The sequence below is a fragment of the Sarcophilus harrisii genome, chromosome 5 (genome assembly GCF_902635505.1).
Source record: "Sarcophilus harrisii chromosome 5, mSarHar1.11, whole genome shotgun sequence".
Taxonomy (NCBI): domain Eukaryota; kingdom Metazoa; phylum Chordata; class Mammalia; order Dasyuromorphia; family Dasyuridae; genus Sarcophilus; species Sarcophilus harrisii.
Genome location: NC_045430.1, coordinates 247653587 through 247669607, shown reverse-complemented (window position 1 = coordinate 247669607; position 16021 = coordinate 247653587). Strand labels below are relative to the sequence as shown.

Here is a 16021-nt window from a genome sequence, read left to right as displayed (position 1 = left end):
TTTATCCTTTGCATCACACAAAGGATAAACAATAACAAAACCTGTTATCTCAGGTTTTTGAGAAGGAAATAATATCTTCAGGTATGTCTGGTTTTCATTCTAGGATTTTTTTGATTCTTGATGTCTCATTGAGTCATTCATTTCCATTTGTTCAGTTCTGATTTTTAGTGAATTATTTTCATTTACTTTTTAAAGTTCTTTTTGTATTTGTCCAATTCAATTTTTAAATGAGTTGTTTTATTCTGTGGATTTTTTCCATTTTACAAATTCTGTTTTTTTTAAGGAGTTATTTTCTTTTTCCATTTCACAAATTCTGTCTTTTCAGGGAGTTGTTTTCTTTTTCCAATTTTGTCAACTCTATTTTTTAAGGAGTTATATGCTTCCATTTCACTAAGTCTATTTTGTAATGAATTTTCAGAGCTCTTTTTGCTTTTTTACTCATTTTTTAAAAAAAGTTGAGATCTCATTTTTACATTCAAAGGTTCTGATAAAGGCCTCATTTCTAAAATATATAGAGAATTGACTCAAATTTATAAGAAATCAAGCCAATATCCAATTGATAAATGGTCAAAGGATATGAACAGCCAATTTTCAGATGAAGAAATTGAAACTATTTCTAGTCATATGAAAGTGTTCCAAATCACTACTGATCAAAGAAATGCAAATTAAGACAACTCTGAGATACCACTACACACCTATCAGATTGGCTAAGATGACTGCAAAAGATAATGATGAACGTTGGAGGAGATGTGGGAAAACAGGGACACTGATTCACTGTTGGTGGAATTGTGAATACATCCAGCCATTCTGGAGAGCAGTTTGGAATTATGCTCAAAAAGCTATAAAACTGTGCATACCCTTTGATCCAGCAGTGTCTCTACTAGGTCTGTGTCCCAAAAAGATCTTAAAGGAGGAAAAGGGAACCACATGTGCAAAAAGTGTCCTGGGCAGCCCTTTTCGTAGTGGCAAGAAACCGGAAACTGAGTGGATGCCCATCAGTTGGAGAATGGCTGAATAAATTGTGGTATAGGAATGTTATGGAATACAATTGTTCTGTAAGAAATGACCAGCAGGATGAAAACAGAGAGGCTTGGAGAGACTTACATGGACTGATGTTGAGTGAAATGAGCAGAACCAGGAGTTCATTGTACACAGCAACAACAAGACTCTGAAGGACGTGGCCTTCTTCAATAATGAAAGGATTCAAACCAGTTCCACTTGTTCAGTGATGAAGAGTCATATACACCCAGAGAGAGAGAACTGTGGGAAGAGAGTGTGGGATACAACATTGCATTCTCATTTTCTCTGTTGTTGTTTGTTTGCATTTTGTTTTCTCTCAGATTTTTTTTCCTTCCTGATCCAATTTTTCTTATGCAGCAAAATAACTGTTTAAACATGCATAATATATTGGATTTAACATATACTTTAACATATTTAACATGTGTGGGACTACCTGCCATCTAGGGCAGGAGGTGAAGGAAGGAGGGGAAAATTTGGAACAGAAAGTTTTGGAAGGGTTAATGATCAAAAATTACTCATGCACATGTTTTGCAAATAAAAACCTCTAATAATTTTTTTTTTTTTTTTTTAAAGTTGAGATCTGCTTTTCAGGAAAGGGAGGCTGGCCAGGCTTCTTCTACAAGCAGCAGTGGCTGCACGGAATGACTTCAGGTGCTGGGTGGGCGTGGCCAGTTAGACTCTGGCACTTCCAGGTTCACTCTTTACCTTTGTGTTTGTGTTGGATGTTTTATAACTTCTCTGCTGATTTGTTGGCTTATAACCAGGGCATAATGGCCAACACTGCTGTAGATTCCTCCCCCTAGATTCTCCACCATGCAGAGCTCCCACCACCCCAGGGCTACGGTGCTTGCACTCTGCTTCCCTCTGGCCCACTTGAAACAGACTTTTTCTGGAGATCTTCAAAATTATCTTCTCCTGGTAATTTGTTGATCTCCCAATATTTGTGGATTCTGCCAGTCTAGAACTAATTCAGGTTTAAAGGTCAGAAAGAACCCTGTATCTTCTCTGCCATCTTGGCTCTAAGAAGATTTTAAACATCATTTTGATAAATGTTTGGGTTTTTCCATTTGATTAGGGCTCAGATTTGCAGGGTAGTTCTCCTGGGGTTGCATCTTAAGTTTCTTTGTTTTTATAATCATTCCATTTTTTCCTGCAGTTTCTAATAGATACAGAATAGTCTTGTGTTTGAATTTTCTTTCTACTTTATCTGAAGGTCTTTCTCTTGGTTGCACATAAAATCTGAAATTTCTCAATAGAATTGTTTGGAGCATGGTTTTTGCTAGATCTAGGGTTACTCTTTCAATTAGCACTTTGTTTTCCGTGTCCAAAGATTCTAGGTAGTTTTCTTTTATTATTTCTTGAATTATGGCATGTAGATCTATAGTATGGTCTTCTTTAAGGAGACTTCCCCCTCCCTTTGGCAGCTGGGTTTAAGTGACTTGCCCAGGGTCACACAGCTAGGAAGTGTTAAGGGTCTGAGGTCAGATTTGAACTCAGGTCCTCTTGACTTCAGGGCTGGTGCTCTATCCACTGCACCACCTAGCTATCCCAAGGAGACATTCTTAAGTTGTCCTTACAATTCTGTCTTCATGATCAATGTTTTCATTCTATGAAGCTTTCTTGTAATGTTACTGATTTTTGCTTCTCTGTTCAATACTGTATTTCATTTCCATGAATTTCCAATCCCAATCTTTTATTTTTTCTTTTCCTTTGGAAAATCTTGAAATTACAATGACAAGTTTCACCATTCTGCCAATTACTTCTGCTTTGCAGGCCATAAATTTTGCTTTCATGATTCTGTTTCTCTTTTAAACCATATGGGAACATCCTGCTGTGGTTTCATGATCTCTTGGTAACCTAGAAGGTGATCTGCTGCATCAGATATTGATTTTGTTTTACAATGTTTATTCATAGACATTGGGACTATTTTCTCTTATCTGGAGGCCATGTTTTTTTCATTAATAATATCTTCCTTGTTGATGTATCTGCTTAAGTTCAAGGCCTTTCACCGAGTCTCTTCTTCCTGATATCTCTGATAATTTTAGGTTTATTTTGTTCTTCCCCCTTTGCTCACTTTATGGCTGCCTTACACCTGACGGTGGTTTCCTTGGTGATTTGATTTTAAAGCTCTTTGGTTTCCTCCCACACTAGAAAATTAATGATTCACTAAAACTCAGCTTTTGCTCAAAATGACTTCTTGGGGGACAGAGATGGCCACAAATGGATCTGAGGCTCTTTCTATCAGGTTTAGTAGAGTGCTACCCCATCCCATAAATATCCTACCTCATTTTCTCTGTTGCTTCATTCTTTTGCTGAGTTCTGTCAAGCTATCTGAACTTGAGAAAATTTCTGCTGTTTTTTTTTTTTTAAGGGAGAGGGGAAAGGGATGGTATAAAGCTGGAATTTTTTTTTTTTTTACAACTTTGTGGGTGGGCTGGCGCAATACTGCTGAACTGGGGAAACAGAAAAGGGGGTCTGAGTGATTGCAGTAGGAGTCAGGTATTCTTCTCTCTCATCAGTTTGTTGGATTTTTACTTGGCATGGCTTCTTGGTGCCCTAGACTTAGATCATGGAGACAGATGAAACTTTTCTCTTGAATGCAATTGCTATTTCAGAGATGCTTAAAAGATTCTTGGGATCGCTTTAGTCCTCCAGCTTGTTTCTTAGATGACCTGCAAGTGACTGAAAAAATCACTTTCAACAGGATGGGGAGTGTGGGGAAGATCAGAGAAGGATTACATGGAAGAAATATACCCCAATTGGACCTTTAAGGTAGAGAAGGATTTCAGAAATCAAAAGTAAAGAGGAAGAGAAGAGAAAATTATATGATTTTATTAAAAAATAGGAAACGAAAAACTAGATGGGAGAATAGTTAATAACAGGTCTGGTTGTATGGAAGGCATAGTGTTCAACGTGAAGTAAAATCAGTAATGCTTTGCAGAGTGCCAAAAAGTTTATATGCTTTCTCACAGACATATACATGACATTAAGTTATAGTGGAACCTGTATAGGTTCCTCTAATCAAGGTTAGAGATCTTTTGGACATGAACCTCACTGAACATGAACTTTTCTCTTCATCCTACTGTGACATGAGCCCAATAAATCTCCCCTTTTTCTCTATCTCTCTCTGTGTGTGTTTCTCTCCATTTCTCTGTCTGTGTCTCTCTCTCCATGTCTCTGTCTGGGTCTCTCTCCATCTCTCTCTCTGTGTCTCTGTCTCCGTGTCTCCTCTCCCGCTATAAACACACACACACACACACATTCACGTGTACGCATCTATTTGTCTCCTATCAGATTGTGGAGGGGTAGAGAGAAAGAGAAATAGAAAGAGACAGATATAAGGGACAGAAATTATGACAGAAACACACACACAGATGTTTAGGTACAGGGTGAATTACAAGTTGTCAGGAGCCTCTTCTAGAGCTGAAATTCTGTGAGTACTAGATTAACTCATAGGAACATAGATCAATTACTAGAAGGGACCTCATTTAGTCCAGTTCTTCACTTGAGGTCTATGAACTTAAAAATTAAATCTAGACTTTGATGCCTTTTATATATAGTATTCTCAAACTAATTGAAATTATACTTCAATTTCAATTAGTTTGAGAATACCACATATTTTCATTTATGCCTTTTTGAAACATTATTCTAAGCAAGAGATCACAGGCTTCATAAAATTGTCAAAGGGTTCTATTACTCAAGAAAAGGGTTGAGAATTCTGAATCTATACCAACGATCTCATTTTCCATATGAGGGAACTAAGGACCTGCCCAAACTCCCACAACATGTGAGACACTGTCAGGATTTGAACTGAGATCTTCTGATTCCAATTTCTACCCCATTTCTCTTTGATTTTGGCTTCCTAACAAAACATCACCTGGGAAAAATCAACAATTTCCCAGCAAGGCTCTGACCAGTGCACAGAAAGGGAACCATCTTCCACCTGGGCCTTTAAAGCTCTTTAGCTTCATGGTCTTTGGGGGTGACACAAACCATTGCGAGGACATCCATTTCACAAGTATGCAGGTCTTCATCACATGAAACCTGTCAGATATTAGCAGCATTAAGGGCTGTCAAGTCATTGAGTCCCCTAAGTGTGTAGTGGTTAGTGTGACTGTAAGAAAGGCAACAACAATAAATCAACTAATCAACTTGACTTTATGGTGATATAAAATTCAATACGTGACATTCTTGCTTGATGCCACATGATATTTTGTCAAAAATAAAACTGTCATTTTGGGGAAGAAATATAATGAAAAACTGTTTAAGTTAACCATTTTTTATCTTCAGTTCACATATACCACTTAAAGTTGAGACAGCCTGGATTTTTTGGATAATAGGGAAAAGAGGAGGAAGGGATGAAGAGAGAGAGTGCAAAGATGGGAGTTTAAGAAACAATTTGAAAAAGTTAGTCTTAGTCCATCTTACTCTTGTATGGAAGTAGTAATCTCTGAAATTTTAAGACAACAAAGAGTGCAAAATCCAGCTATTATGTCATTATCTTAATTGCTAACTTGATCCCCAAATCCAGATAGTCCTATGCTTCATTTTTTTTCTCAGATGTCCTATTCTGATTGTGTTGCTCAAGAATTATATTCAGACTTTTCAGTTATTCTCTGAATAGCTAAATATCACACCATGAACATATTTTGTAATAATTATTGCCAAGTAGATAATCACTATTAATGTCCATTTTCAATGGATGTTGATTCGGGTTAAAAAACCTTTGGGTTGAAATATGATTCTTTCCCTCTCCCCATTTAAATAATTTTCATGAGTATATAGATGAATAAACACTATAACTGAATTATATACACTGCCCTGTTGATATTTAATTGATTTGAGAGGAAGAAACTGGAACTACTGAATAAAATTAAGAGCTTTAAAAAAAAATCACATGAATCCCATCATTTTAAATTGGTCACTAGAGTATAAGTGTCAAATTAATGTGTTTCTTTAAATTTCTTTAATTGTCCCATTTAAATGAACATTTGAGATCATACTTCAATAAATGTTCCTCTAAAAAAAAAAAGACTTTGATATTACTAAATGTATAAAAGTTGAAAATATGCTTATGCCATCTTGGGACACGTAGAATAATCAGTCTTTGAAGGAATAAAAGAACCTCCCCAATTCTGGCCCCAGGCACCAACCCTATTCTAGAATAAATCTTTACCTAGCGATAAACACCTCAAGATAGATGATATGAAACTATACAGAGGTTGGAAAAGGTCTCTAGAAAAGGTGAGAAGATTCTGGTGATCTCTAACTTAAGAGATCAGTTTTCATGAACTATAAAGATTTGGGATATCTCAGGCTTTCTGCTGTCCCAAGTACTCCTGAAATCAGAGTTGGCAGTCAAAACTACAAGCTCTTTTTCCTTTTCCTCACAGGCCTGGTCCTTTCAATGATCTAGACCTGTGTAATTGCTGAATTAGACTACTGCAATATAGTTTTTTTTTTTTTTTTGCCTCATTAATCTTGGAAACTCCTATTCATGCTTTATATAGTCTTGTGGGCTTTAGAGTTTGTGGAAAGAAGCATCAAATGTCTACATGGGTAGTTTGCTTTAGCACTTAGTTTGTTACTGGTGATCACTGGAAGGGTGAACTTTGATCTGTAAAGTCTTCAGTGGCCTTGGAACCAAGAGACTATTTCCTACTCTATCTTATGTTGAAAAATAGATTAAAGTAACTTTTCCATTCCTAGCTGTCCATTTAAATTTCCTGAGAAACAAGATTTCATTTCAACAAACTGTGTTGGACATTGGGAATATAAAGATTAAATGCCTTATAAGAGCTTATAATTCAGAAAGAGCAAAAGATTTCTACAAAAATACCTATAAGTATAACATGCGTGAAAGTAACTATAATCCAACATGTGCCGGATCTAGCATGAAAGATTTAAGATAGCAAAGATAACTTCTAAACAGTTAGCTAAAGAAGGAATCATGGTGGAGGTGGTATCCATGGTAGCTGGTACTTGAAAGATTTCAATAGGTAGAAATGATGGGCTGGGTATGGGAGGGGCTGTTGGAGAGGCTTAGAATGGAAAAAAGAGCCACTCCAGACCTGTGGAAAGATCTGGGCAGTGCTCAGGAAAGGCTCTATCCAGGTTACTAGCCCAATTTCCTCACAAAAGACTTGCTGTATCTTCAAGGCCCATGTGAAGGTCTTTCATTTGGTACAGTATGTTCTTTAAAAAGGCGTATTGTGAAATTCTTAAAGACCTGTTTGATCAGTAATTACATAAGGATGATGATTATGCTTACAAATAACTAAATTATATCTAGGGATGGTAAAAAGGAAAATGAAATTCAATAACCACATTCACTAAACTGTTTTCTAGAAATGCAAATGATAACTAAAATGAACAACCAAAGAAAAGAAGAACAGAAAAGAGATATAATGTCCATAAACTATAAGGGAGGATTCACTGAATGAAAATCAAAGTGGGGTTAAAGAACTATAGATTTAGGCCTGGAATAGAAATTAGAAGCCACTTAATCCAAATACCTCATTTAACAGATGAGGAAACTGAGGCCCATAAAATTTACAGAGGATTTAAAGAGAAAGTGTTATCTGAAGTCAAATGATTACATTAACTATTATTTTTTTAAAGTTAGAAACAAGCTTTTTATTGACCCTCACCATGAATTGATTAAATATAATTTTGAATTGCTCATTGACTAGGCTTTAAGCATTTGCTCAGACTCTCCCAACCCTTAAAAGGGTTATTTTAAAGTCTTTTCAAAGATTTTGCTCTGTGAAGTATTCTCCAAATTAATTTAGGCCATAGATCTGAATTCTATGTGGTCTTGGAAGGCTTAAGTAGGTCCTATGGGTACAAATTACAAGGAGGAAGATTTTCATTTAGTATGAAATTGCCTTTGCTAATACTTAGAGCCAATCAAAAACTAAAGAAATGCTTTGTGAAGCAGGAAGTTTTTTACTAAGAGGTTTTGATTGGATGTTGAATGACCATCAACTAGGGATGCTATAAAGAGTATTCCTACCTTGGATGGAAAGCTGGAAGATGACCTCCAAGCTACATTTACTTATTAGGACTTTTTAACTCATCCTTAGAACTGTTTCACTTTCTACTTGTCCTGTACTGTGAAAACAGATGTCAAACTTTTAAGATTTTAAAGACATGCCAGATTTAAATATATAAAGTTACTGTTAGCTCTTGATATATGTTGCACTTTAATAGCATAATCTTGCAAATATCTTGACTTAAAGAGGTATGTTGTATAGATAATTGGATGAGACTTAATTATTTTAAGACATTATTTTGGATTTCATTTTTAAAAGAAAAGCGTTTTCTAAAAGCTACTGAATATATAGTACTGATTCATAAAGCCAAAGCATCTACCCAAGTGATTTTCTGGTCTCATGGGTAAATACCGATTTAGGCAGTTTTGTTATAAACCTCCTGAGAAATGAGAATTTCTTTTTAGAGCCATCATGAGATATTGAGGACATACATAATTTCTTTAAATGCTCCTTTGGAGCTGCTGTGGTTTATTGGATGACCTCAGTTTGCCATGTAAATCCATCATTCATGCTGTCACACCAGTAATACAGAAACTTGTATTAATATCCATTATGTAAAGGTCAATGCATATACACTAGCCAGCAGCCAGTTTTTAAATGTTAATAATTCAGTTATTTTTAAAATATATAAACAAAAGAAAAGGTCTTACTTGATGTTATAAATTTTGTCCCTGATAAGAATAAAAATGTTTGAAACCAAGAAAAATGTGATGAGATGAACTTGAAACAGGTTCGGAGTAGAGGAATTTCATAATAATAAATGTAAATGAGCATTACAAAAAGAAACAAATACACAGGACACAAAGAGTGGTTAGTTCTCAGCAATTCACATGTGAATCATGTGACATTTTGATCATAAACTAGCTTTGACTCACCTGTCTGATTGCTTACGGATTTCTTTTCAATATCATCAATTGTTGTGTGTGCTGGGAAAGCAAAACTATTTTATACCAACTGGTATAAAAGGAAAGCATGGGAAACTTGCTAATGGACAAAGTAAGTCAGATTCCTTGGAATAGTTTGCAGTTTAGCTTAATATGTGCCATGATTTGTCTTGTTTGGAATGAAAAAATTAAAGTTGATTATAAAACCAACTTCTAAATGGGTGTTCAAATAAATAGGAAGAAGCTTCAATGGAAGAATCATGAGTATTTTATAACATGGAATTTGATGCTGGGAAAATCTGTGAACAAAATTCTTTTTGTATGAACCCAAACAATCACATAAAACAATGAATGAATGAAAATTATGCAATACTTTCTACTATGGATGTCTTAGAAGACTTAAGTCAAAACTACTACCAAAAATAAGATGTCCAAAGATAACCTAGTACTGAAAGTCCTTCTGCTTTGGCAGGTCCAGTATCTCTAGCATTTTAGGCCAAGAAGTGATGCTTACACCCTTACCCCAATGAGGCTGTGAGGAAGGCTTGAATAAAGCAAATTGAAACTTGTTTAATTTTCTTTTCAGACTCCTCTGCATTCTCACTATTGATAAGTAATTATCAGAGTCTTTGGAAAACAACTAGTTAGATCTTGATGAGTGTGTTCTGGTCCTCTGATTGGAGTACTTAGCTCAGAAAATGGACAGATGGGGAATAAATGGGGAAATGGACAGATGAGGAATAAAATGATCATATATGGCTAAAGTTGGAGAAAAGAAGGTAGTGAAATGAATCAGGACTCTGTAACCTGGAGAAAAGAAGAGAGTTGAGAAATGGACTGGGTAAAAACCCCACACTTGACATTTATGAAACATTGGTAGAAGGGAAAGGCCTAGTTTTTTTTTCCTCTCCACAAGTGATAGTTCAAGAAGTATGAAAGTTAATGAAAGAAGGGAAATTTAAGCTAGACCTGAAGTATCTCTTCTTACACACAGAGTCAATTATGGATTCCTAGAGTTTCTGAAAGATTCAAAGATCTTTTAAGAAACTAGATTTTTTTGTTGATATTTAATGTGATTTCTAAATAGAATGATGCTTAAAGACATGTTAGATCCCTAGAGATGTAACTAGACCCCTGCAATCTTAGCTTAGTGCAGACAGGCTCATCCCAGAAAAGGCAGACATGACATGGATTAGGAAGGAAAAAGAAGAAAGGAATAAGGTACCAAAGACACCCTAAAATTGCTGCTGCAAAGAAGCCAGGGGGTAGGAAGGAGGAGGAGGGCAGGACAAAGTTGAGAGGAACTCTGACCGATTTGGGGGCCTGTTGAAGAAAAGCAGCACACTTTGTAACAGCTTCCTATTTTGCACTTGATCTGAACCTGACTAGGCCAGAAGCAATGCAACTTCCTATCTAATTAACTGTTCTCAATATCTAGTTATTAAATTCAGTTATGTTCTCTAAAATTCAGTTCTCTGGGTCAAAGGCTACCCTCATTCTAAACCTAATGATAGTTTTATCACAAACTAACTTTTTAAACTCACTAAACTCTTTATTAAAGTGCAGAAAGGATTTGTGATCTATCATATCCATACCACTAAAATTAATATGTGAAAAGCATTAATAGTATGTTCTATATTATGAAATCTTAGCTTTAGTAAATTGATCACAAATGATAGGCTTTAGTTTTGCAGACAAAAACTAATCATCCTCAACAACATTACAGTCAGAACCTGTCTCCAAGACAACCCTTACCTTGTTCATAGAGCAGCTTCATATTCGACTCTTTGTAGGCGACCAGATTGTTGAGTAGGGCAATGACACTCTGCATGGTGTTGCCCAGAATGCTCTCCTGGTGCTCCTGCAAGAAACATTCATTGTCATCATAATCATACCCAGAGACACCCATGGCACTAATAAAGATGAATGAGCAAGTGATCGTCCCCAACGTCCTTCCACAAGGCTTAATGATTGCCTTTGATAGCTTAATGAAGCAAATTCTCCTCAGTGCCCAAGATATTCCTTGGTAGGAAGTCAGTTGGTCTGGAAAGTCCATTAATTCCATTTCATTGAACCGAATAGTAACCTCATGGCTCAAAAAGAATGTGTGGGGATGATGACAAATGAGCCAGAAATAAGTGGATTCCAACATGTGACTCCAGGATGTTTAGATGATGGCACTTCAAACAGACCTCAAAAGAACAAAGCCAAAGAGCAATAGAGAATGAAGCTAATGAAGGACCACACACTAATGAATCGAGAGTTGGAAGAGAATTTAGAAGCCATTGAGTGTGGCTATTTATGTTACAGATGAGGAACTGTGGCTATTTATGTTACAGATGAGGAACTGAGGTCTTGGGAGGTTATATGACCTTGTCAGAGATACCCAGGTAGTAAGTAGCAGATCGAGATTTGAACCCATCTCTTCAGCAGTCTTTGTACTGAATTAGGCATCAAAGGGCAGAAAGAAGCAGCAATTACTCAAAAGTCCTTATCTTCTACCTAGCTTAAAGATCTATGTTTCATGGCCTGAGTACATGCTCCTGCAAAGCAGTTAGTGGTAAGGAGATGGTCTTATGGGCTGTGATAGCAACAACAATCAATCTCCTCATGGCCTGTTGTTATTAATGATAATAATGATAATGATAAACAGGCGTTTCTGCAATGCTTCAAGATTTGCCAAGCACTTTATGAATGTAATCTCATTTGATCTTCACCACAATTCTGGGAGGGAGGTGTTATTATTTACATTTCACAGGTGAAGAGAGATGACTTATCTTGTTTAGGGTCTTCCTGATTTCAAGTCTAGCACTCTATCCATTCTGCCATCTGACTCAGATGGCAGATTCAGCTGAATCATGTTGATAGAATTGCTCTGCTAGTCTGGTTTTCAAGAACCCAGGGGGTTCACCATCTACCGTATAGTGAATCACTGTAGTAAAACTATAGTGGAGCAATTCTTTAATACAGTGGCAGCTTTTTGGAAATGTAGTCTCCTCTTCCCAGATTTGAAACAGCTTTTCTATGTATTTTGAAATTTAGCTTTGCTTTCCAATAGGAAAAGCAACAGGCTATAGATTATAAATTAGAATACATCCATCTGAGATCTCAATGCATTCTACATGAGAGAGACTAGATAAGTCACAATCTTTGGACCTTTTGTTTCCTTATTTGTAAAGTGAGAGGTTGAATACGGTAATATTCAAGGTTCCTTCTAGCTCCAATATTCAATAGTATATTCTCAATGTCTTAATTCAGTAAAAAGTATCCAGAAGAATTTGTGTTCTAATCCCACCTGTTCAAATGATCGCTATAGATGGTTTCTTTCTCATGACCTTTCACGGTATTAATTTGTTTATAAAATGTATTAGATTTAATTATTTTAGTCTTCAAAAATATCCTTATATGAGTTATTATGGTTATATTATAGAACTATCAAGAATTTTTCATAGTTTCACTATCCTATTAAAGTTCAAATGATGATTATTTTTGTCCTTATGATATCATTCCAATTTGCTCTATTCTACCAATGGCTTTTTGTGACCTCCACGATGCTGGTATTCCCTCCATTCATGATGATCCCATTTCATCTAAGCACAACCATCCCATGCAACTCCTGACAACTCTTGGGGTATGTTCATCATGCAAGGGGTATTTCTCATGTTCTCTAGCCATTGCATGAATGCTAAGTATAATGCTTACTATATAACCGGCCTATCCTCTTTTTGGGGTTATTCCTGTATTTGGTGAAATCCTTCTATACACATCACCTGCCCAATTCCTTATCTTGTGTTTAGCTCCCATCTACTAGCCACATCTCCAATGTCTTTAGATGATTCTCAACATCATTTCTTTAAAAACTATTATGTTTCATGATTTGCAGACAAACAAACAATCTCATTAGAAGAATCTTTTGTGGATCACATCTATGATTTCACTGGAAACCACACAGGAAAGATGTAATGATGAAGCTTCTCCTAAACTTTAATCTTAGAAAGTTGTCTAGGAACACTGAGAATTTAAGGTCATTCAGCGAGTATGTGCCAGAAGGACTTGAACCAGGATCTTCCTAACTCTCTGCTTAGCTTTCTATCAATTATGTCTTTTGGAAGATGGTGGTGGTGATGGTGAGATGTGTGTGTGCGCACATACATATGTGTACATATTTGTTTTAAAGACCTACTTTCCTTGGAGAAGGGTGGAGTCATTAAATTTTTTTTCCCCAGTTTCCCAAAGGTCAGATTCCCTTTTACTAATCAGTTCTAATCAGTTCTGAGTCTAGCAAATTATCCATTCATTATAATGACTATTCAAAGTGTATGTGTGTGTGTGTGTGTGTGTGTGTGTGTGTGTGTGTGTGTATGTCTCTACACACACACAAACACATGCTATGGAGTGTGTGTGTGTACACAGATAGGAAGAATAGATAGAAAGACAGATTGACAAGGTATTCTATTAGTTAGTATTCCAGAATAAGTATTCCATTCAACTATATATCTTAGTTTGGACAAGAAGCTTTCTTCATTTGTTTTTTTTTTTCCTGTTTGTAATCACTCAAAAAGATTTTGATCCAATGTGATCAAGCCTGATGCAATTAGCAGAATGTGTTCCACAAGCAAGAGCTTTTGGATGATATCATCTAGGGAGAATGATTCTTTGAATATTATTCTATATTGTGTCTCCTGTATGACTTTGCCAAAAAGTTTTGGCAGCACATCTATCTCATATGCTATATGTAATCAATCAATGTTATTTGTGTCATTATGTCTCTGGAAGAATTACTTGCACAATTTTTACATAAAAATATCTTGTTAGAGAAAAGGCTTTAAAATATTGTTTTGTTCTACTAAATCAAATTCTTTTTATAGCCAATAAACAAAAAGTAGAGTGAGATCTTATATTCTTAAAATTTTTCAGTTCATTATGTGATGATAAAGTAGTCTAGTACAGAAAGTTACTTGTAAATTTGGTATATTATCTTCTATTTCCTAATAAGGCATGTTTTTGAAGGATTATTCTCATAAGTTAACATGCACATGGAAAAATAGGCATAGGTAGTTATTGATGTCTTCTGGTGATTAGGGGAGTAGCAGCAGCGATATTAAAATCTAAACATTTTTAATATACCTTTAATATATTTTCTCCTCCTTTTAATACCCTGTAAAGTGATTTGTGAACGCATTTACAACTGTATCACATCCAATAAAACCTTTCCATAATATATGCTTGGTCTGGTCCAGTTGTTTCCCCATCTTTGATTTCTCAAAATATTTCCTCAAAAAGCTCATCTAATTTAGAAATAAAGGCAAATTAGGGGAACATAGAAGAAAATAACTTGTAAGCTGTATAAATAGAAGAGTTCATGACCAAATAAATGAGAGAGAGAATAATGAAAGGTAAAACATACAATTTTGATTACACGGAAATAAAAATTGTTTTGCGCAGCAAAACCAATCAATAAAATTAAAAGGAAAGTAGGCAAATAGGCAAAAAAAAAATTTTTACAGCAAAGTCCTCTGATGAAGGTTTCATTTCTCAAGTATATAAAGAACTGAACCAAATTTGCAAGAATAAGAATCATTCCCCAATTGATAAATGATCAAAGTATAGGAATAGGAAATTTCCAATGAAGAAAGCAAAGCTCCAAATAACTACTGATCAGAAAAATTAAAATTAAAACAGCCCCAAATCATCACCTCAAAACCCCCAGATTGGCTAATAAGAGAAAAGGAAAATAACAAATGCTGGAGGGAATGAGTGAAAAAAGGCACACTAATGCATGATTATTGGAGTTGTGAACTGGTTTGACAATTCTGAAGAATAATTTGGAACTCTGCCTGGAGTCATACAACTGTGCATATTCTTTGAACCATCAATACCATTATTAAGTCTATTCCAAAGAGATCAAAGAAAAAAGCAAAAGACGCATATGTACAAAGACATTCAAAACACTACTTTCTGTAGTGGCAAAGAAATGGAGACTGAAAAAATGCTTGTCCATAGGGGAATGGATGAACACGCTGTAATATGTGACTGTAATAGAATATTATTATGTTGTAAAAATATTATTAAGTCGAAGCTGGAATAATATTGTCCACAGTAACAGTAATATTATAATGATGATCAGCTGTGAAAGACTTGGCTATTCTGATCAATAAATGATTCTAAGACAATTCCAAAGGAATCGTAATGAAATATACTATCCACCTCCAAAGAGAGAGAGAAATGATAATTTTGAGTGCAGCTTAAAGCATAATTTCTTTCATTTTCTTTATTTTCTTTGCTTTTTAAAAAAATTCATGATATGGCTTACAAAGAAATCTTGCATGACTTCTCACATATGGGGAGGAAGCTTATCTACTATTGCAATATGACAGCTCTGCTGTTCAATGGCAAAAGGAATTTGTTATAAAAAAAAAAAAACCCTCACAGATCTTTTCCATATCTCAGGCGAGGGGATGGTTGTAAAAACTTCAATTTCATCTTTAAATGCTCTTAGGCTGACTGCTTACTTGGGTAACTCTATAAGCTTTCTTGAAAGTTACATTTGTTTTTACTGTTTCTCTTTCTTTTATGAAGTGATACTGTTTATGATCTTCCATATCCTTTTCCTTAAGATTTTATAAAATAATTCATATTTTAAACCGGTATTGTCTTGGCTACTACATCTTTTGCTTATTCAAGGAGATCAAAGTATTTTTTCATTTCTTACTCGAATAACATTTTCCAGTTTTTTACCACTCTCACTTATTTCCACACTTGCATCAAAAATATATTGACCTAATTTTAATATAGACTTTCTTTCCCTTCTTTTCCTTTGCAACAAATGCTGGTACCTCCATTGTAATTTATTTTCATTGTGCTCCCCCCCAAAAAATATTCATCATGAGTACTGAAATACAAAATGATGTCTGGACAACACTTAGCATAGGTGTTTGGCACAACATAGGTATTTAATAAACGCTTACTTATTTGACTTGTTGATTTGACTTTGAACAAATGACAAAGCCAGCTATACTAACTCCTTTATTTACATCACCAAGGAAAACTTATGGGTCATCC

The 16021-nt window shown here is 35.3% G+C and overlaps 1 protein-coding gene across 6 annotated transcripts in view; it reads right to left on the bottom strand.

The window, feature by feature from the left end:
• ULK4 (unc-51 like kinase 4) overlaps positions 1–16021 on the bottom strand; it is a 627906-nt gene that overhangs the window by 250011 nt on the left and 361874 nt on the right. For 5 of the 6 annotated variants that reach the window (XM_031940060.1, XM_031940061.1, XM_031940057.1 and 2 more), the window contains exon 31: positions 10715–10820. The exons of the other annotated variant lie outside the window; for it this stretch is intronic. In XM_031940060.1, the coding sequence (XP_031795920.1) occupies positions 10715–10820 (106 nt within the window). The remainder of the gene's footprint in view (positions 1–10714; positions 10821–16021) is intronic. 6 annotated transcript variants of the gene reach the window in all.